Below are 23,909 nucleotides of genomic sequence, written 5' to 3'. Positions count from 1 at the left end.
TTTCTTGTAGTGGAAGTATAAATTCTAGGTTAATTTTGTGCTATTACTAAACAGCAGAGATGTACGTATACGCCGCATACTTGCGGCGTAGACTTTTTGTTTGCGCTAACGCTTGCGGCCACATGTTTTGGATAGTTTGCGCTTGAGGTTACGCCGTAAAGTTTTCGCGGTTTTTTAGCGCATAGCGTCAACGCATACTTGTTAATGTATTTTTTTCTCTACAACACGCCAATACCTTCCAGTGCTGCAGTTGAAAGAATGTTTTCAATGGGCAAAGACATATTGGAACCAAAACACAGCAAAATGTCAGATGAGCACTTTCAGATGCTTGTGTTTCTTCGTGGAAATTTAAAATAAAACTTATTTGTTTCGAGTGGTTTATACCGTGTGAATGTTTGGCACCTAGCAAACAAAATTAGTTTACGCTAGTGTATGCGCTGACGTTGACGCCGCCAACTTTTTTTACAAGTTGCGTTGACGCATATGGCGTATGTTTTTTCGAACGTTTGCGTTTACGCTGACGGCGTCAATATTTTTTGTATGCGCGTACATCACTGCTAAACAGTAACCTATAACCTACTTTACAGTATATACAACAGTACATACCGCATGCTGATTATTTTCCAAACAAACAATTTGGTTGTGTTTGTAATAGTAGAGTTCAAACACTCTCCAAAATCCCACAAACAAATTAAACGCTAAAACTAGGACCCAATAACCCGAAGTCATTCACGGATGCAGTTATTGATTCCCACCAGAGCTACCAGATTTGCTATGATGTTGAGAATTATTTGCCGATGAGTTGGTCGTAAAAATTGTCTTTTACGAATTCGATTAAGCATGGCCGCTTTTTCAATAAAACCTCTAGTATAATTCACATTTTACAAATTGTGTTTTAAGTTGAGCCTTTTATCGCTTTCAGTCAACATTTTTAAGTGTGTTTTATCTTTTTTTTTTGTGGAAAGCAAATTTGCGATGAAAGCCTTCCATTACAATAAGCGAATAAGGAAGCAAAGAATGATGAAAATGATTCAAAAAGGCTCACTAAGCTGGATTTGAAAGCATACTGTACTGTACATGTCACTCACACATTGGAATGAAAGCGGCCGACACCTGTTCGAATTCTATTGAGCTTGACAAGTCGGCAAGGACAGGTCCATATCAGGGGGCGGGCCACCGGGTGAGGTATAAAACCACGGAGTTTGATATCGGTGGCACACCATGCTGTGTTCCAAGTGTTTTTAATATAATGTGCTGCACTAATGGTATGATCAGTAAATGGTTCATAATAGTTTAAGGGCAGTTTGTGCAAAGGGGTGTCTTGACTTTAATCACCGGGAAGATTCCTAAGGTAGGACGTTGAGTTTGGCGTGAAGAAAATAGTCAAGATCTTCTGCCCGACGAGCCAGGTGTATAATGACTTCCTTTCAGCAAAGCTCAGCAAATTGAATGCCTGTAAGGATTAGTAAGTACTCTGCTGGAGTATGGAGCAGGCATCCAGTCACAGTACGCAATGAGTCGTTGATTGGCCGGTCGATGAGGCGGGTGTAGGCACTGCGGCATCAGGCAGGAACGCAGCATTTAGCAGTGGAGTAGACCAAAGCCAGGGTTGCAGTGCGCAAAGTGTTAACCCCTGCACCCTAAGTTGTACCTTCCAAACGTCTCAGCAAGGCGACGCAAGATGTTTGTTTTTTTGTCTAATGACTCTAAGATGGTGACGGGCAGATGACAAACAGGAGATAACTGCTTCGATACCAATAGGCTATGTACAAGTGGGGCTTGACTCCCTAAGCGGTCTGCGAGTGCGGAGAGGAGAAACAAACTGTGGAGCATATCGCTCTTGAATGCACCATTTACTAGGCGCCAAATGGCATGCATGGCATAGCTAAACTGGATGGAGCCACACTCGCCTGGTTTTCCTTCAGCTGCCCTAAAATTTGAACAATTGGCCTAAGCTTTGGCTCGCTGTTAGAAAAATGTTACCGACCCCTGGTTTACACATTGCGTTTTCAGAATTGCTTTTTGTGCCAACAGGCAAAACTTTCTATTTTTGGGCCAGATTTGGTCAAAAAAATTACAAAAGTGTTAAATTGTTCTATAGCGCTTTACAAAATATGGCGATGTACATACAAATAAAAAGGCAACAATACACACACAGTTATAATGCCACCTGGGAGTAAAAATATGCAGCATTATACAGTAGGCTAAGTGCATATGTAAAGATATCGCTGTTCTAACCATAGAGAGCATAGAAAATAATTAAATTGATTAGTAGATTGCTCCAGACCACCAGTCACACGCAACCACACCCACACGTGCTGCACATTAATAATGGACTCAACATAAAAGTTTAAAGATTGGATTTCATCATTGAGCTATCAAAGATAATAATCAAACTACTGTGTATCATTTCATTTCATTATTTATTTGCATCAGGCACTAAAGAGACAGGCCCATATTCATAAACACAACACAAGTCACAGAACACACAAGGTTACATAATAAGCAAAACCTATGCGTACATAGTCACGTTATAGTGAGACGCATAGTCAGAAAAAGCATAACACACTGAGGTAAAAACTGCAACTAGCCACTTGTTAGATGAGACCTGACAGCGGTTGACAAAATTAAATATACGATTTCGGAATAGGGCATGAAACGTAGGAATATGATGGTACGTCTGAATACTACTAATGCTAACACGCCTCGGTAATTTATGCAATGAGTGAAGACCTTTTTTTGGAACTCCCTCTCTGATTTGCCGTTTTCGCTACCTTTTCAAAGAAATTTGGCGTTTAAAAGTGGGTGGGCCAAGCCCACCCAGAAAATAAAGTAGGTGGGCCCAGGCCCACGAGGCCCACGTGGTTCCTCCATCTCTGCATACATTTTTCGTTGCTGGTGTAACCTGATAGGTAAAAAGCATAAAAACAAGAAGGCTTGAAGCGTGTCAAAACATGAAGAAAACGTCTTTTTGTGTACAGCCTGACATACCATAGCTGGTTTTGAGTCACTTTGGTAAGCTATTTCACTAGCTTACATAAAATTGCAGGTACAATGGAATTTCGTAAGAAGAAAAGGATCAACGCGTGCATCGCGGAACATTATGAAAATCACAACGAAATCTTGTCACACAATTTTAAAAGAAGAATCAAAGAATTTTTGAGTGGATATATTTCACTACTTCGAGATAAATGTCTGATTTGCCTAATAATTTCTCAGTGTTTACAAGGCCTGGTTCTATACGGAAGCGTCACGGTCATCGCTGTTTTATATATTAATTTTTTCAACTTGGAAAGCAGTGATGGATCAATTCTTTCAGGTAAGAACAAAGATTTTGAAGTAGGAATAGCCACATTAAATTATTATGAAACTGAGCATAGTTGTGCAGGTTATGCAGAATATGGCAGCTCAAATATTTTTAAACGATGTAGGCTCTCAATCAATATTGTTGATAATAAGAAAGTTAGAATTTTTTTTAGAAAAGTTATGCTAAGAAATGGTTGGCATATGTTAAAAATTCAAATCAATCCTTGCTATTGGTGGAAAAAATTACGTTTCGTAAGCGTTTGAATGTCAAAGTTAGTAGTCTTTTTGTTTTATTTTGTAATCACTTACGTCACGAAAACAGCTATCCAATCCGAAGATTGAAAAATTAAAGCAATCCAAATCAATTTTCTTTCGCTGCACTGAGGAGAGTCTTCAGTTCGAAAACGTTTGCCTCTGTCTGCAGTTTAAGCATGCCTAAGTAATAAGGGAGGTTTCTTTCAAAATATAAAAATAGTTGCAAGTCATGTAATTTTCATTGTGTGTGGAAACTGTATGTGCTTGAGAAGTTGCTCTTACTATTTTAAGTGTAAAAAATGAAAATTTGCAACGCTGATATTGATCTTGATATGCAGGCTTCGTTATAGTCTTGGCAGGAGCTCTTGGCAATCAGGCAGGTGGTACAGTGGTATGGAAAATGAAAATGACAACTCAAGGAATCATGAAACTTTGTGTCATCATATTGCTTTTTGTTATTGCTTTGTCTCCCAGTTATCTACTTCATTGTCCTAATCCTAAAATGCCTGGAGTCACCATCCCATACGGGTATGCATACTGATATACTGATAGCTTTCCAAGTTTTGCAAGACAAAGGTCATTTAATGCCAGGACTGCTAGTAACCTATTTGAACAGTTTTATAAACACTTTTTGTAAGTGACATATCCACTGTAGTTAAATTCCACATGTCGCTGAAGCTTAGCATATGAATTGAACACGCTCAAGTCGTAGTTGGTAAACGAAGCCTTCACTATCAGTCTCTTCAAAAATGCGACAATTTATAAAACTTTAATAGTAAATCAGTAGTATATCAAAATGCGGGCTCACAGGCCGGCCACGTAAACCTACCTCACAACTGTCTATGACTCTATGTCATACAAAGCATCGTTGCTGAGTGTGGCATTTATCCATGTTTTGAATTTTGAATGGGAAATGTATTCGACATTTAGGCCAATCTTCTTTAAATATCTGTTTGGGGATTTTAATCACATTTTATTCTCATTCGTAGCTTGTTTACCTTTTGCGCAAATCCAGCGCTGGATAGCGGTACAGCGCTTTGGGTGTGAATTCTTCTTGCTTATGAGGCAGCAATTCAAGCAACATCCCTCAACTGCTGCAACCAGTGCACTGTTTCACTGTTAGGAGCTATGAGCTCCACCTGTCCTGTAGGTCGAATATTATTTCACTATAGACCAGCGTTTCTCAAAGTGGGCGAAATCGCCCCCCTGGGGGCGATTTTGAGCGCCAGGGGGGCGAAAAAATCAAAGGGGGCGATCGGGGGGCGAAAACACTCGAAGGGGGCGAATTTATCAAACCACCAATAACAGTCCAACGCGCTAACAAATGTCCAACGCGCAAACCATTTAGGCTACTGCAAATAAATGATTCCACCTTGACCGACAATGTATCGCTGCTGCTTGGATATGTGTGTTTTGTTCATAATATGAGAACAAGAAAAAATGATTTTTGCGCTCAGTCTTCTTACAGATATTCGGGCTTCAAGCATCTTTAATGCAGTGAAAAACTTTTACGAAGAGGAGGAGATTTCACTGAAGAATATTCTACAATGCGCAACTGATGGTGCTCTGGCAATGGTTGGAAAACATCTAGGGTTCATTGCACTGATGAAAAGAGCAATTCCTGGACTTATTGTAATTCATAGTGTAATTCACCGTGAGCATTTGGTTGCCCGTAATCTCAGTCCTGAACTGCATGAATCACTGAATATTGGGATAAAACGCGTCAACAAGATAAAAGCGCAGGTCAAAATGTCTCAATTTCCCAATTTGAGGGAGAATGTTACTCAGTTTCCCAATTTGAGCGAGAATGTTATTACAGAAGAACAACGGCAAAATACTGCTCACATTTAGACATGCTTCATAAAGACATGAAACTTCGCTTTCCAGATGTCGTGGACCTCCATGTTCCAAACTGAGTGGTACAACTATTTTCTACTGAACCTACAGACATACTGTAGAAGTGGAACTTCAAGAGCAGTTCATTGATATGCAAACAGATGATGAGTCAAGAGTGAAATTCAGAAGTGATCGATAGGTAGGCTACGATTTGTTTTGTGCCAGGTTGCTGGCAAATATGAGCTTCTCTGGAAAGAAGCTAGAAGAATTTGGATTTTGTCGTTTCCTACTTCATATATGGTTGAAAAGGAGTTTTCGGCTGTGGCATCGATGCTTTCAAAGCAAAGACATGCTTGCTAGTTCATAAACGGGATGATCTTCGACTCTATCTTACGAAGATGTCGCCAAACATTTCAAAACTTTGTAAAAGTCGCCAAGCTCATCCATCCCATTGAACATTATCATGTGGCCTAATCATGTTACTGTCAATTTCGTTGATTAAATTCCTAAAACTAAATTTGTCTATCACTGTATTATCAATGTTTATTTTACTTTACAGAATTAGGGGGGCGAAATTTTATTTTTATAACGAAAAGGTGGCGATGGACTAAAAAAGTTTGAGAAACACTGCTATAGACTATACTTCTGAGTTTTAAAGTTGATATGGAGAATTTTTGCCGTTAGTATGTGATATACCCACTTGATTACTAGGTAACATTCGAATAGTATGCAATACATTACACAAAATCCGCCCCGTTAGCTCAATGGTTAACGGTGTCCGACGTTTTTTTCGTAAACAGTTTTTCGTAAAACAATTGTTCGTAAGCAATTGTTCGTAAAATCATTTCTTCGTAAAGCAATTCTTCGTAAAGCAATTCTTCGGGCATGCAATTGACCGTAATACTAATTGTTCGTAAACAAATGTTCATAAAAGTTAGGCTACAGCTTAAAAGAAAAAAAACAGTTACAATTGTTTACGAACAATCAATTTAGGTAGCCTATATGCTAGAGATGTGCTAATTGTGCTTAAGACGTGCTGTACCTGTAGAGTGTAGACCAGCAGACAGAGTGTAGAGTCCCTGATTTAGAATGGCATTACAGTTTGTGAGCAGCGAAAAAGGAAAGCCAAACTTTTGTATAGTGGCCAGCTTTATTACAAAGATTATAGTGCACTTAACGCACAAGGGCAAAAAACTACTTATTGGAAATGTGAGCATTTTAATAAGAAATGTCCTGCACGAGTAACAACTGCTATGGCAGCCATTGTACAATCCAGAGGTGAGCACAATCATGCTGGTCATGTTGAAGCAGCAAAGGTTATGGAAAATATTCGTTGTGCAGTAAAAAACAGTCGTGATGCTCCAAGTTACCTCGTCTCAGCAAAAACTATTAGACTCCGAGTCAAGCCACGGCAGCAAAACTGCCAAGTGTGCAGAGCATGAAAAGGGCAGTCACCCAAGTGCGATTGAAGGAAAATGCAGGCCCGGCAATCCCACATTCTCTCCGTGACATTGTGCTTCCAGTAGAGTACAAGCAAACGTTTGCTGGTGTAACATTCTTGGCCTATGATTCTGGGCCTGGAGATAACCGTATGGTCCTCTTTGCCACTGAAAGAAATCTGCAACTCCTTGCCCGTTCAAAGCACTGGTATGCTGACGGCACCTTCAAGACAGTGCCTTCACTGTTTGAACAGCTTTACACAATACACGGACTGAAGGAAAACACTTCAGTGCCTCTGGTGTATGCCTTGCTGGGGGACAAAAGGAGAGGGACATACATTCATCTGCTCCAAAAGATCAAGGAGTTGTTACCTGCTGTTGCTGTTCCAGAGACAATCATGACTTACTTTGAGATGGCCATGGTTAATGCAGTAAGCAGAGAGTACCCACTTTCAACTCACCGTGGCTGTTTCTTCCATTTGTGCCAGTGCATTTGGAGAAAGACGCAATCAAGTGGCCTGAAGGAGCAGTACGAGACAAGTGCAGAGTTTGCTCTGAGGCTGCGCATGTTGTCGTCTCTGGCCTTTGTGCCTATTGGTGAAGTCAGCCGGGCCTTTGACATTCTCATTGATGGGAATGTATTACCAGATGTTACTCAGCCAGTAATTGACTACTTTGAAGACACTTGGGTTGGGCGCCCAGATCGTCGTCAAGGGCGCCGTCCTCCAATGTTTGCAATTCAAATGTGGAACTGCTATGATGTCGTCCTCAGTGGCCTTCCCAAAACTAATAATAGCATTGAAGGATGGCACATAGGGTTCATGTTCCAGGTATCTGCAAATCATCCAGATATTTGGACGTTCATATCTGCAATCAAGCGAGAGCAAAACCTAAATCAGGTTCGCATTGAACAGTATGTCAGTGGCCAGGCAGGACCCCCTCCAAAGAAGAAGTACAAGGACAGTGCAGAAAGACTAACTAGAGTCGTCCGAACTTGGCGTCAAGACTTTCAAGATGATGAAATTTGTGATTACTTGCGTGAAATTGCACACAATACTTCATACTAAACTTGGCTCGTGGACAGTTTGTACGAAGTTACTCGAAGTAGTATTGGTAGTGTAAGCAAAGAATTGCTAAACACAGACATTTGTTGTATTCCAATAAATAACAAAAAATGCGCTTTTTCATCGTGCTTATTTCTTTGTGTCGTCGTAACTTGGTTATTCAGGAAAATTTGCATTACCAGGGCCCGATTAACCATGAGGCAAACGAGGCACAGGCCTCAGGCCCCCTGGTTTTGGGGCCCCCAATTTTTTTACATTAGTACCGTAGGCGTCAATACTTTTATAGGTTTCAAGCAGTGCCGTGTCAAGGGGGCCCGGACCCCACCATCTCAGGGGGCCCACAAATAATATGATTTTTGATTTTTTTTCTGTATAAAGTGTTTTTTGAGTTGCTAAAGTTCACACATGTACTTGTCCATTAAGAAGATGATTTAGGCCCTTATTATATTAAAACATCTCAAATTTGGGCCCTCATATACAAATTTGGGCCCTAACTACACTGAAACATCTCTAAAAACACCATTACTATTTAAAAACAGTTAAAATGCGATAACGTTAGTAACATGATCTGCAAAAATGTGTTTAACATATAACAGGTTGGATGCAATTGAATATATGAATTCAAAAAGGACCCAATTGCCACAGAGTGTTTTTGGCACAACTGTTTTAATTATTTTGGTCATTTACTTTTGTGGTGAAACTTCGATAATGATTATATGCTTAAACATACTGGTAAGAAGTATCCTACCTAAAAAGTTCACTCAGTGAGGATTCTGTGGAGAAACTATAGAGAAATTAAAGTGCAACTGCTCTAGTTGGGCCCATTTCAAAATCAATGGAAAAATTGATAGGGTATTTTTTATGTGTTTACCGATATCTTTGAAAAATTTGGCTGTTTTTTTAAAGTATCATTTAGAAGACATTGAAATAAATCGGAAAGCACAAATAGTGAATGAAAAACAACAAAACTGGAGGGCCCTTTTTGAATTCACATACTGTATTCAATTTCTTTTCATTGAAAGAAATCGGAAAGCACAAAAAGTAAAATAAAAAAATGGGATTGGGCTCTTTGTGAATTCACATATGCAATTTATTTTCATCAATAAAAGTGCTTTGTTTTAAAAAATTGTTAGCTGTAAGCAAAATAGCATTTCAGATAGTTTAATTATCATTTCATTTTTAACATTTACAATACCGTAATTATAAATATCCTTGACTAGGCCAGGTGATGTTGCGAGCAGGAAAAACCTGTCCTGTACTTTTAGCAGAAACGTTCTTCTCTGTATTTACTTTTTCTGAATATATGCACATGAAATTGCTCCTATCTTCAAATATCTTATAAGCCTGGCATATCACATGTTGTACGCGTTACAAAACAAAAATCATTCTTAACACAAGGGACCTGTTTATCTTTGCCACTAACCTAGGCTACCATACCATAAAAACTTTAATTAACTTGAATGCCTACATAAACTTATGAAAGCTTTGCCTTGGAATGAAATAACGTTGAATAAAAATAATTGAACACCTGATCCTCAAAATGCCTTACACTCAGGGCCGGATTTAGACCATGAAAGGCCCTAGGCTCAGGGGCGCCGGAACGATTTTTGACTGGGGGGGCAAGATTACGAAAAAAGGGCACTTTTGTTTACTAAAAGGCCAATTTTTTTTCAAGTTTTAAGGTAAGATATAGCGATAATGCTAATCTATCAGCTCACTATGTGTTGAGTAATGATAGCATACAAGTGTCCGGTATGCAAAGAAGGGCATCATGCTATGTTATTATAGGCTTGCCATACGTCCCGGTTTAGCCGGGACAGTCCCGATTTTAAGGCCTTGTCCAGTTGTCTCGCCCGGTTAACCAATTTGTCCCGGAGTTTTCAATTTGAGATTTGCAAAAAAAAATTCTTGAGCTAGTCATCTTAAACAATTCTTTCTCAAGTGGGTCTGCGGAAAATATCAACAAAATGTTTCAGAAGCAAATGATCAACATCGACTTCTTTTTCGATGAGCACGTTTTGGTAAAGAAATAGATGTCTAAGAGTGAGAGGAAAGAATCATGGCAAAATGCAACGACATCTCTTGAACAAAAGTAAACTTTTAACAAAAACATAACCATTCCAAACTTTCAAAACCTTGTCGAGTTTGTGTTTTGTTTGCCTGGGACATCAGCACCAGTTGAACAAATTTTTTCAATTATGAACAATATGTGGTCTGATGACAGAGGCCAAATGCTAGAACAGAATGTCAAAGCTCTCCTCACTTGCAAAATTAATGTTGATTTGACATGTAGTGAATTTTATGAAAAGATAAAATCTAACACTGTAGCCTACTTTCGAAAAAGGTACTTAGCACAGAAAAATATTATTAGGCCTGATTCATGTGCTCATAAATATTGTTAAGTTTCCTTGCTTTCGTTGGAGAAATAGGCTTAAATATATTGGTAATTTTCCATATTAAATAATTATAGTTGCATTAAATTATTTTGTATTAGGCCTACATTAAGATTATTTGCAGTTTTATATGCGTCCCGGATTTGCATTTCTAAAAAATGGCAAGCCTATGTTATAATGATGTAACCTACTGTCAAGCCTTAAAGCAGCCTGCGGCCATGGCCGCTAAGTAGTGCTTGAATGACCGCCGGTGCTACCTCCTCAATCGGCCAAGTTTGGCCGCCAGTCTCTTCTAGCCAATTATTTAATTTCGCAATAGAATGATCGTGGATTAACTGTCGAAAATATGTAGTGTCAAAGAGTGACGCAAAATTAGATCAGCGCGTCATAATCGCCACTGTTGCATTGTGCGGAAATATTTGTTATTGCTGGAATATATCCATCTGCGATCAGCCGATCAACAGCGCTGTAAGTCTTGTTTGTAATTCCCGATGTATATTTGAATAAAGTCTTATTCGAAAGTGCTAATTTACATCGGCTGGCAATATTGTCATTTTTATGTCGAATCGATGTTGTCGGACATTGAATCGTTGTTAAAAAGGAGAACTAGGTTAGTTGACATCCGAGGGGAAAACATTTTATCATCCTATTTTGCAAAAATTATGCTTCTTTTAGTAATGTCCTTCACATCATTGAAATACTTATTTTATTACCTTGCCGTCATTGTCAACACATGTCGAACGTTGCTTTTCGTTGCTAAAAATAATTCTAGATGAGTGGCGAACTTCTTTAAAATCAGCCACATTGGAGACACTCGTGCGAGTGTCGTTAGATGGTCTCGCAGTACTGGATTACAATCCCGATGAAGCAGTTATTGCGTGGTGCAACGATTCTATTGTAGGACGTCGCCCAGACCCAGACTTCAACAACGCTAAGTGATGATTTTAGCATTGTTGCAAGTTTAAGTCTATTTACTTGTGCTATCGTTATTTTGTATTTTGGCCTCCAAGCACGCAGATTTGGCCGCCGAGAAGGAGCTCCCGGTAGGCCACGACGGCTGCCGAAAAAACAACGAGTTTTAAGGCGAAAAGCAGAAATTGTTATATTGTAGAATGTGCAGTAGCTTACATGACTTTAAAAGGGCACCATTGCCCCCCCTGCCCCCCCATCAGCAGAAAAATTGAGGGCAGGGGGGCATTTGCCCCCCCTGCCCCCCCGCTTCCGGCGCCCCTGCCTAGGCTATTCTATTTGTGAGGCCACTCCCTATTTTTGAGCTTAGAATTTCTCTTTAAACAACATCACATGTCATTGCTTAATGTTAAAAATATGAGTGCATTAAACTCTTCATTCTTTTCATTTTCCACATTTATGGGTGCAAATTTTTAATTAAAAGAATAAAAATTTAGTTAAGGCAGTTTTGCTTTTAATTTTAATTGCTTTGATCAAACAACCGTTACAATAATTGTGAAGTTTATTTACGGGGACATGAGAAATAGTTATAGCCATCAAATAGAGTAAGAGTAGGCTACCAATTTTTTTATTCTAGCTTTCGTCTAAGCACAATCATGCAAAAGTTCATCAAAATTTATCTGTTTAAATTTGTCACTCTCAATGCACAGAATGCTCATTACGGACATTCGGACAACCTTTCTTGAGACATTGTCGATCTCAGTTTATTTTTGATGCTTTTGAGCTTTGAGAAAGATCTCTCTCCTGAGCAGTTAGTGACCATTAAGCTTAAAAACAGTCTTAATATTGCTTCCACATTAGGAAAGGCAGTGTTAATTTTTTTCTTGCACATAATTTCGTAAAGGTCTCCAATCTCCATGAGACAAGAAAATAGATTGCTCTTCTGTACCGGTAAGCCCTTGGTTTTGTGTTTGTCTCACGTACAAATGAAAATGTAGAAGTTCATCAGTAAGTTTCGGATCAACATCTTCCGAATATGCTTCCTTTAAAAGTTCTACGCCGCGTACAATTTCTACCATAGTTGCTTTCAGATTAGCAAGAAAGATGAACATTTCTGCAATTACATTAGCTCTTCTTCTTAAATTGTCTTCAAGTTCGTCGAGCATAGGGATAAAGGAATTTATTTTAAACCTTTCCTTTGAAGAGAGTTCTCTTAAAGCGTCAGGTGCATTTTTTTGTCTTCTAGTGACAGCTCTGTAGTTAATATTTCAGTTTTAGCCAAAACTCTGGTGGGCTAAGGTTATCACTATGATGGAGAGCATTGCACGCTTGAGGCAAAGCTCCCTATTCTTCTTGCAAATCATCTAAATCTTCTTCGTTAACAACAGAAGGAAAGTTGATGCTTCCACTCTCAAAATTAAAAAAAAACACTAGATTCTCCTAGAAAACCACTAGGCCACTAGATTATTTCAAAAACCACTAGATGTAGTGGAAAACCACTAGGAGTGGCAGCCCTGAATTGTCAACTACCGATACTATTCTTTGCAGAGAAGACTACTGTACTTTAACATAGAAGCTTCCAGCCGAATGCGCGTAATAATTGCTTTTATTATGATGCAAACAACGTAATAATGACTGTTTAGGCTACAACGTGGTTGAAATCAGTTGTGTATGGAATTTTCTACTCTGAAAAGCTTGATATTTATATACTTTAGGTAGGGTTTAAACTTATCAAGTTTTTAAAAAAATTACAAACTTCGAAACCGAATTTCGAGGCCCCTGGACGTTGAGGCCTTAGGCTTCAGCCTGCCTAGCCTATTGGTAAATCCGGCCCTGCTTACACTGCTTTTGTTTACAAATTGCAATTACCATGTTTTTACCTTGGTTGACAGAACAAGTAATGAACTAATGATGCCAGATAAAACATAAAAATGGTGAAAAACAATATTGTTACCAGATTACCAAATCTGAATGGAAATTAATAATTTCTACAGTTTTGGTTTTATGCTCAGATTTTTTCTGCGCGGTACCGGGCGGCAAAGTTCAAACAGTCAAAATTTTGTACGATGGTATTACCGCGTCGTGACCGATATGTTTGATATGTTCCATTGCCAGTCTTTTTTTTATTAGAAATTGTGCTTAAGACTTGAATCAAATACTTTCAAGGTGAACGCTCAGAAATTACTTTCTAAGTCACATGACCGAAATCAGCTGATTCGCAAGGGTACTGCTCTATGTTAAAGTGCTTACCGCGTCAAAAGCATCTACAAGTTTGCGGAATTATCAAGAATAAGTGAATAACCTATCAAGGTTTTGTCAATCCGAGGATAAAGACTCAAAACCAACCTAAACATTGGTGTTTGACTGCAGACATTTCTTTTAATCAGCTTTCATTAAAACAACGTTGTTGTCATATATTTATCATTATTATCGTTGTGATTGTGACATTGATCAAACAATTGCGGGGTGTCACAAATCTCCTTGTTTTGCAGATCTTTGGACAACTACATTGCGGAAAGCACATACAATGTAACTTCCTCTTGCAATGCACACTGTGAATGTAAAGGAGAAAATGTTGCTGCCGTTTGTGGAACCGACAATTTGACGTATTATTCGCCATGTCATGCTGGATGTACATTACCGGTGGCTCCTTATGTAAGAGAAATTGGTCTAACTTATGGTTAAGACTCTTAACCAACCAGTGTGCCAAAAAATGGCAAAAATTTGCACGATATCTGTCTGTTGTAAGATTAGAGTTGTGAAGTCGAAAAAATGATATCCAATTTTGACTTTTCAGTTTTTGAAATATTGATTTAGATTCTGACTCTGTGACCAAACTTGGCTTAAAACACTGTTTAATGTTGTGCATGAAATCATTCGCAGACCTTCCACATCGTTAGGTGACTTAAAGATGATACTGTCATTGATAATGTGGTCTGCGGTCTGTTCCTCGGCACCACATTCACAGGAGGGATAAGAGATTATTTCCCATTGATGCATGGTTGAGCGAAAAAGTCCGAGTCCGTACGGAGACGGTTGAGGCGCACACATGCCTGTGTTTGTAGTGTCAGACCGATGCGGTGTGTGTCGACGTCGTGGATGAACGAATGGAGTCTGGTGGTACTTGGCTTCCATTCAAAATCCCAGTTATGGTCGGCCCAATTACCTACAGAGCTGTCTTGCCCATCAGCTCTGTTGATCAGAAGTTGAGCATCTGGCACGAATAGGTGTTTTGATTTCAGTTGATGAGAGTGCTCGTTTGAAAGAGCAGAGACTTTGGAGTAAAAAAGATGGTTGGACTCCAATGCCCGTCGACCGAGAACGGAGTGGCTTCTTCGCGGCAAAGTTCAGCAGCTTGAATGCCAGCAAGAAAGGGGAATTGTCCAATGGTGTGGAACGCAGGCATCTAGTCACTGTGCGCAGGGGACTGTTTATGGCAGTGTCCATGTTGTATCAGTAAGCACTGCGGCACCAGACTGGTGCACATTACTCTGCTGACAAGTACAGTAAACAAAGGATAAGGCTACTATACGCAAAGTGTCAGTCTTTGCTTCCCAGCTAGAGCTTGTCAGGAACTTGTGTGGCGCAGCGAGTGACGTCAGTTTCTTGTGCAGTGACACCAAGTGGTGACGGTATGTAAGCAATCTGTTTAATGTCACCGCAATATATTTTGCTTCGGGGCAGAAGGACAGAGATTTTCCATTGTTCTGGACATGTACCTCACGATCATCTTTCCGGTTGAATAGATGGAAAGCTGCTGCCACAGTATTGGTTTCGCTGACTTTCAGTCGCCTATAGGCTACTGGAGGTAAGCTGAGAGGGTTTTTATATCCTGACTCAAAGTGTCTTCTTTTGGTTTTTCTCACGACTTTGTAGAGTGGAAAATTGCCAGATGGTCCGCATATGCGTATTTTGCGGAGACCACGTTTGGCAGGTCGTGGGTGTAGAAGCCAGGACCGATTCCTGCTGAACAATTCTTCAATCTTCAGGCGTCTCAATCTGCTTGCGAATCGCAAAAAAATGGCATTCGCAGAAACAGGGCACTGGCGAGGAGAGTTTGCTGAGTTTTGCACTTCAACGGTGCACTCGGGACAGGTGCCAAGAATTTTAGAGCGATAATAAGAGACGGCCGATGTTGAGACCGTGGGAAATTCTCAAGCACACATCTGTCTGGAAAAGAGCTGTCAGCACTGGCGAAGGACAAGTCGGGATTTCTCCCAGTTCCCCAGCGATCGGAGTGGAAACTGGCTGGTTTCTTTGGGTTGAATAGGAGGGCAAGATCATTTGTAGAGGCCCAGTCAGCTAGTAATTCAGGTGGCAGTTGGCTTAGGTAAAACATCTGCAACAATGAGACATGACGTGAGTACAATGAGACATCATATGGATGTAAACATTGCCGTTGTTACGTCATGAAAGCAATTCTAACCTATTGTAGGGTGGCACAATATGCTTGATGAAAAAGTTTGTGGAGTGACGCTAGAAAGTCTTCTTCTCTCGTGTTGTCGCTATATGTCAGGGCATCCGTTGGTTAGCCACTGCCTGGTGTCGTCATCGATGGAAATTAGGCCTTCCATACCATGGGGTGGTCTGTATAGCCGGCAATCCTTGATAATGTGGGCTGCCGTCTGCATTTCGCCACACTCACAAGCAGCACTCTCTGCCAAGCCCCAGCGCAACATGTCTGCACCATAGCGTCCAACACCAGTGAGCAAACGGTTACGCCTTGATGAGGCAAGTCTAGAGAGGCCATGTCCCAGCTGGTTTTCGGACGGGGATCTGAATACTTGGCGAAGTGGGGACGTGCTGCTTGACCATTGTTCACACCACGCCGCGTGGCACCACTGTTTGCTAGGGCTTCCACCAGAGGCTGCCAGAAGGTCTTGTGCAGCGCGTACAAATGGCTTTCTTGATTTTAGCCGCTGCTTTGGTGGATATCTCAGCGTGGTTGTGTGTAGCGGATGGCCAGGGTTTAGGGCTTTACGGCTCAGGGAAAGAACAGCACGTTGGCGCCGTAGTGCAGCTGGCTCAATGCTTGCAAGGACAGGCAAACAGTCAGTTGGAGTTGGGCGGAGGCAACCTGTGACAGTTCGCAGGCAGTTGTTGATTGGTACATCGACAAGGTCAGTATGGGCACTTCTGCACCAAGTAGCAGCACAGTATTCAGCAGGGGCGTAGACTAAGGCTAAACCATTTGTTCTCAGCACTGAGGGGCTAGCACCCCACCTTGTACCAGCAAGACGTTTCATGAGAGCAGTGCGAGCTGTCACTTTTCCGCGTAAGTGTTCTAGGTGTTTGCGGTATGTCAGGGACCGATCAAGTCGAACTCCAAGGTATGTTGGTGTGGCTTCGAAAGGAAGTGTTCGGCCGTTATTTTTGATGTTAATTTTCCTGTTTGACTCTCTATTACATAGGTGGAAGACAGAAGTCACGGTCTTCGCTTCACTCAGCTTGAGGCGCCATTGGTGCAGATAGGAAGATAGCTAGAAAGTCATGATGGATATTATGTACAAGTGGGAGCGTTGCTGTGATTATGCCATCATTCTAGCGGAAGTGGATTGTTTAGTTAAAATGGAATGAGGTCTTGGTCCAAAGTATTGAGTTCGAAGGATGTTGGGGCACCATTGTAACGGTTCAGGTTGAAATGTGGCATTCTAGTTAAGCTAAACTTAAACTGTAGTTGAAGTCAGAAGGTCCATTTGTATTGTCGCCAAGAGTTGAAACTGGCAAAGCGAGAGTTGACACAGCCTGCTCTCAGAAGTACAACTGATCGAAAAAAAAAGATTTAGGGTACGGTACGCAAATCAAGTTATATTAGTTCAAGCGATGGTGACGTCGGAATGGCTATGAGTAAGATTTGTTAAGATATGGCCAGTGATGCTAAAGTCGTAAAGTAGATAAACTAAAACTTGGAGGTAAAAAATATACAGCCTACGTGAGGGTAGGCTACTGGACTGCATTGAAGAACACGACATAAAAGTGCATGAATGCGAAACCGCAGTCAGTACACAGCTGTGTCGTCCTGCGTGGAGGCTCTTTGTAGAAAAGTTTCGTTTCTCAGCTGGTTTGAGTTATTAATATACTGTAAGTATGCTACAGATTTGTTATCACATTTATCGTGGTTTTGTTTATATAAAAAAATAACAGCCTTTTGAATAATTCTTTTTAGACCTATGGGTTTTGTTCTTGCATCAAAGACAACCTTCCTATTGGTAGTGAAGCCAGAGCAGTAGTCGGCCCTTGCAGGAAAGATGGTTGCACAAACTTAGCCCCTTTCACAGTGTTATTCTTTTTTTTGCTCTTTTTCCTGTATTCTGCGTATACCCCGATGCTTTCAACAACTTTGAGGTGAGTACAATTACTATACATCTTAAAAGGCATATATTAAGCAGCATGATACAGCTTAACACGGATGCTGGTTATTTAGTTCAGTTTCAATTTGGTTTTTCATTTCTGACCATACAAGCGAAAATAAAATTTCAATAATGATTAACAAGAGTTTGATTATTGTAGATTTAATTTGCAAATCGTTAGATAGGCTATGCACTGTCTTTGAAAAATGTAACTGCAAAGCACACAATAGGCTACAGCAGAAACGATTGCATCTAGACTAGAAAGGAAGAGCGTATCCAGGATGAAGTTTTGGATTTTTTTTTTCTTTTTTTTTTTGTATCATTTTGTTTTTTAATTTCCTTTCTACCCTAAATTTTTCTGAAGGTGTTGCGACCGTGCCGGATTTTTTTTTCAACTTAATAACTTACTTCGGTCACAAGCACGTTTTAACGTTCGAGTTTTGTCGCTTCTACCTTTTTCTCGACCTTTGCTATGTAGGCTTAGACGTGTATTGTTTTCGCTTTGATGATCAGAAATAAAAACAACTGAACTGGATTCCCTTTAAAGTACCTAGCCTACTCCTTTTTGTGCAAAAAAAAAAACAAAAAACATTTCGTTCTTTCGTTTTCTTGGCACAGCTTTTCTTTAATTTGATTCGTTTTAATCGAGGCCTATAGCCACAGCCCACAGTATACAGTTAGCCTACTTGTGGGCCTTTAACATAAATTACTGCTGAACTAGAGATTTGTGATTCGTTAGCATCGAAAGCTTCATATAACTTTTATAATTAATTCTGGTCTAAAAAGTGAAATAATAGACTAATCGAAATAGTGCACTTCAGTTTCATCCCATATACTTGAAATGTATCCAGCAGATTGTTACAAATCGTTTAAATCAAATTACATTTCAGAGTTGTTCCTCTCCCATTGACATCATCTTGCATTGGGCTGCAAAGCTCTCTGTATCACGCTTTAGCTATAGTTCCAGGAACCTTTTATATGTGGGAACTCTTAAAACCTGCTTGCCTTGCTTGGCAGTATGATCAGTGCGATGGTACAAATACCGGAAGCTGCTTAGTGTACGACCACTACTCATTGGCGCTCACATACATAATCACAAGTATGTGTCCTTTAAGCATTTTTAAACCCCCTAGCTTTTGAACACCGAAACTTGTTTAAACTGAAAAGATAATGTAAAGTTTTTTTACATATGTTCGTGGATGACAAATCGTTATATCAGCGTCTTATGGTGCGCAATCGTTATATCGCTGAGAGTAGGCTACTTAAACCACCAACCCTTAGACATAAACAGTAAAAAATTTATTCTGCAAATTTTTAATATTTATTTATTAAGCCCCTATCGAACGAAAATGAAAGACGCCATGCCCTAGTTTTGCCCTTGTTTGGGATCATCACTAGTGCTGTCTTGAGCGGGAATCGAACTTCCAACTTGATGGGAATTTGTGGACTTCTCAGACTTGAATGGATCCGTTGATCTCAAACAAAGGTGAAACTGGAGTCTTTCATTTTCGTTCGATCGGGGTCTTAATGACTTTACAAATTCTCACATCAGCAGTAGCCTATTTAGTTACTGTACATTTGCATAAAGCATTCACTGTTGAAGAGTGCATTGGTTTTAAAAAGAACATGTTTGTTTAGGCTAAATTAGATTCTACTCATTTCTAAAATAAACATAATTTCAGCTGTGGTCGGATGTTCGCTTGCCATAATTTTCCTTCTTTTGGCAATTTATTTTTATCAACCAATTCTATCAAGAAAAAGCAAGAACATGATTCTACACGATGATGAAAATACAGATAAAAGTGATAAAAACTTCGGTTCATCGACGACGACAAAGTTATAGGATAACTACATGGGATATTGCTGTTTCTCATCAATGAAAATCTTAATGACTTTACAAATCCTCACATCACCTTTAATAGGCTATTTAGTTACTGTATATTTGCATGAAAGCATCAGTGTTGAAGTTCACATTAAATTCTGATCATTTCTAAAATAAACATAATTTCAGCTATGATCGGATGTTCGCTTGCCATAATTTTCCTTCTTTTGACCATTTATTTTTATTAAAGACTCATAGTAATGTAGAGACCTCTCACTCTTGGCTCTTCGCGCAGTTTGACGACAAGCGAAGGCAACTCAAAATTGAAAGGGTTTGAAAAAAATAAAAATTGGCTGATTTGTTGCAAGACACATTCTCTCGTTTCTACAGAGTTGTCAGGTTACTAAAGAGTTTTACCCACTGATAGAACAGTTGGTCTATTTTGCTACCTTTGCATTTTTGTGCTCAATAACTAAAAAACTATTTAGGTGGAGAGGTTGCTGTTTATAACTGAGAAATATCAACTAAGCAATAACTTTTCCTAAGCTATAGTGGAACAAGTAATAATGTATTGCCGTGCTATATTATAAACTGATTGTTCTGTTTTGGTATCAAGCACGTTACAACGTACGAGTTTTTTCGCTTTTACCTTTTTTAGCCCTCTGCTATATGTTTGGCATAGCCTATATTGCTTTTTGTTTTGATGGTCAGAAATAAAAGCAATGAACTGAACTTTATGATTTTTGTCTAGATAGACTACTTAACTTTTTCACCTGGTAGTCCCGACTCTCTAGCCTACTATTATTGCTATTATTGCAAATAGAAAATTTTTCTCCTTGTCAGAATCAATACGCGAAACCTCACGACAGGCTACATTATGTGTCTTGACCAAGCGTACTGTTTTAATTGTATAATTCTTACGAAATGTTATTACTGTCCTATAGTGACATCTGATTGCGAAATCTTTATTATGTGACGTATTTCTAGAAGATTCTGTATACGTGTAAGACTGGAATGTTCTCCACATTTTGTCTGGTAGTAGGTTGTTGTGACGTCACAAAGATGATTACGAGTAGTAAAACTTGACCAGAACAATAAATTCTTATGACGTAAAATTATCGTACTTCTGAAAAACAAACCCGCTATAAATAGTGGCGTAGTTGCGTAATTGATATACAGAAGTAATATAGAGGTAGAGATTATAGCAGTGCTTCCCAACCGGTGGGTCGCGACCCTTTGGTAGGTCGCGAAGCTATTTCAGGTGGGCCGCGAAGCATGAATAATACCGACATCACTATGGATCTCACTTGAACAGTAGGCTACTGCGCCTTCGCCATCGCTACTCTTATCTTCACTTCATTTGTTGACTTTCCATTTTCATGATTTGTGCACCCTGTTTTCTATTAGATCGGGAAATTATTGCATTATCATTACGTGATAATTATGCAACAATGTAACAAATATGTAACAATTAGATGTGTTGTGTCGCATTAACTATTTCAGTAGCCTACATACTGTAGGCTACGCCAGTACTACTACTATAGTAAAGATGCCATAATAAAAATGTCATATCTCACTATGGGTCGCACAATAAAACTTGCATTAAAAGTGGGTCGCGAACTGAAAAAGGTTGGAAAACACTGGATTATAGTGAGATGACTGTTGTTTGAGAGTTAAGTTGAAGTTATTGCAAATACGAGTAGATGAGTGTTCGTGCTATTTTAAGTTGTGATCGGGATTAGGGTTGTATGAGAAGCTGTTTTTGAATGCGAGACTCTCAAAGTAAAAACTTCGGGAAACTTGTCACTTTTTGAATTTCTTCTGTGTTAAATTGCCCTTAATTGTTGCTCTTGCAAGTGTTAATTGTACAGTAGGTTTATTTTACAATCGACGAAATAAAAGTTTTCTTTTTTCACTTTCTTTTCTAGGTTGGTGGCTGTGCATTTTTAAGATTATGTTTTTCGAACACTGTTTTATTGATGCATATTTTAAACCTTTTGGTTTTGTCATCGTTTTTTTTTGTTGGTGCAAAATTCGTGTGTTTACTTTATCGTTCTCTACATCAGGGTTCCCAATCTGGAGACCATGGCCCCCTAGTGGGCCATGAACCTTTTTCAAGGGGGCCATAGAAAAATTTGAAAAATAATGATTTTTTTTAATTTATCATCTTTAAGTCCACTCCAACACTATATAACAAAATAAATAAATTCAAATTTAATAAAAATACCAGTACATTTTGCCCAAATTTTCATGAAATGGTCTTTAATTCCTGGTTGTTTCAAAAATAATAATACAAGATTTCCAACCTTTTTTAATTAAAATGACGTTTCTTAATTTTTTCAAAAGGTTGAAAAAAATAGGGAGGCCATTGATTTTTCAAAATTTTCAAAGTGGGCCACGGTGTAAAAAAGGTTGGGAACCCCTGCTCTATATGTTCGCGCCAGCAATGAAAAATAAAATTGAATTGAAATTTGAATTGCTAGTGAAGTACGAGTAGATTATAAGAGTTACAGGCGTTGGAATTTACAGTATTGCCATTCACTGTTACTTTGATTATTTCTTTGTTGGAAGTGTTGAGCTATTCGTTAAAGTCCTTCAAGAATTTTCATTTATCATCTGATACGTAGAACAATTTGACCATTCTTATATACTGCTTTTAGGTGATATCCCATTAAACTACTGTACGTCATTAATCCCTTCCAAGTCTCTTTCCTGGTAAGAGATAGGAAGAATCGTGACACTCCAATTTGAGGAATATTGGGTAGCGTAAATGTTAAGGTCGTAGAGAGCAAATTATTGGGAAATGTTGAGGCTAAGGTTAGATTAATTGCATCTGCAAAACTAGTTGAAATTTGATGGCATTGGTTTAACTGTGCAGGCTTGTGACAGCATACCTTAAAGGTAACCAAGCTTACCATCATGGTAGTTTTACAAAATTTTGAGTAGTGCATCATGGTAGAGGATTTCTTTCAACAATCAGTGGCAACATACTATACTGAGTTAGCGTAAACATTTAAGCAGTCTCTGCATTTAAACTATACTTAGCTTAGCTCAGCATGATGTTATTTTATGATATTGACCAACCATTTGGACAATTGTCTATATACAAACTACACAGTATACCAATAAGGCAATACACAGTTTGTAGCGCAAAGATATCTTTGTAATGATTTAGTTTTTAGGGGTGGCGCCGATGTCATATCTTGCCGATATCACCTCATACATCGGCATGCGCAATTATTTAAGCCACCAGAAAAAGCTTCATATGCGGCAGGTTGTTGGATTTCAGCTCGAGCGTTAATGCTTATGTGTAAACATGAGTAAATTCGTTAGTTTACGAACACGTAAAAAAACCAATCAACACCGCACCCTATTCAAAGTGTCTAATTTTATTCGACTACATTTCCGAAATAAAAGTTGATCAAACATCACAAAATCCATGTTCTCTACAACGATGATAAATTAGAAATAGTTGACCACGCTAAATATCTTGGAGTAATTACTGAGTACTGACAATCAACTTTCGTTTAAACCCCACATCGATGATCTAAAATCGAAACTTGCTCGGTCCGTCGGCATCTTTTCTAAATTGAAATCTTTCATTCTTCCGAAAACCAAACTTCAATTATATCACTCGCTTGTGCATCCCCATTTTCTATACGCAATAACAATATAAGGTTCCACTCAAGACACAATCATGTCGACAAACTCCAAGCATTTCAAAACAAAACAATAAAAATTGTTGCGGGAGGTAGATGGTTAGATCATGTGATTCCATATTTCAAACAACTAAATGTTCTTAAAATAAAAGATTTGTTTAAACTCGAAACTGCAAAATTAATGCATAAATATGAAAACATTTCATTACCATGTAGGCTGCTTTTTCTGAATATTTTAAAAAGGCAAAAATTGTTCATTTTTGCGATACCAGAAATGCAATTGACATGGATAAAGTTTATGTTCCTCAATACTTATCTTCAAAACTTCAAATATAAAGGTGTGGAAATTTGGAACTCAAACCCGTTGGAAATGAGAACAAATTCACATAACTCATTTAAATATCATTATAAAAAAAAATTCTACTGTCGTATTAGCCTACTAATGTTGATGGCTTCAGGCTTATGTAGATCTCATATTAGCTGACTCGTATTGTGTTTATTGCAGCAACTACACTGTAACCTTATGTTTCAATTTTTTTGCTTCGTTTGCTTCTTTTATGTTTAATTTGTTACCTTTTCTTTTGTTGAGGGTGGCTGCTTGACTAGAAGACCTTGCAAGTCACTTCACAGCCACCCGTTGCAGTGTCCACAGATTCTATGTAATAGTTTGTACTGTTTGACCTTGATGCTTAATAAATGTGTGTATTAATACTCGCAACAAAATAAACGCCAATCACTCATTATGACTTTTTCAGATGCTTGCTAGCCTGGGTTGAAAATTTTGTTTGCGATAAGAGCACAGTAGGGCAGGCTATGCTGCACCACCAAGTATATAAATTTGTTTAATTGTGTGTCTGAAAATACGCTATCGCACAA

General features: G+C 39.0%; 1 protein-coding gene across 1 annotated transcript; it reads left to right on the top strand.

Annotated features, from left to right (window-relative positions):
* The first annotated feature begins 3,054 nt into the window (after positions 1–3,054).
* Positions 3,055–20,187, top strand: LOC145776126 (solute carrier organic anion transporter family member 4A1-like). Its single transcript, XM_082587529.1, has 6 exons — positions 3,055–3,319; positions 3,900–4,089; positions 13,695–13,857; positions 17,369–17,547; positions 18,443–18,651; positions 19,235–20,187. The coding sequence occupies exons 1-6, from the start codon at positions 3,055–3,057 to the stop codon at positions 19,393–19,395; spliced, it is 1,167 nt and encodes a 388-aa protein (XP_082443655.1). The 3' UTR covers positions 19,396–20,187.
* The last annotated feature ends 3,722 nt before the right edge of the window (positions 20,188–23,909 follow it).

This window comes from Aplidium turbinatum, chromosome 8 (assembly GCF_918807975.1).
Source record: "Aplidium turbinatum chromosome 8, kaAplTurb1.1, whole genome shotgun sequence".
Classification (NCBI taxonomy): domain Eukaryota; kingdom Metazoa; phylum Chordata; class Ascidiacea; order Aplousobranchia; family Polyclinidae; genus Aplidium; species Aplidium turbinatum.
This window is presented reverse-complemented; position numbering and strand designations above follow the sequence as displayed.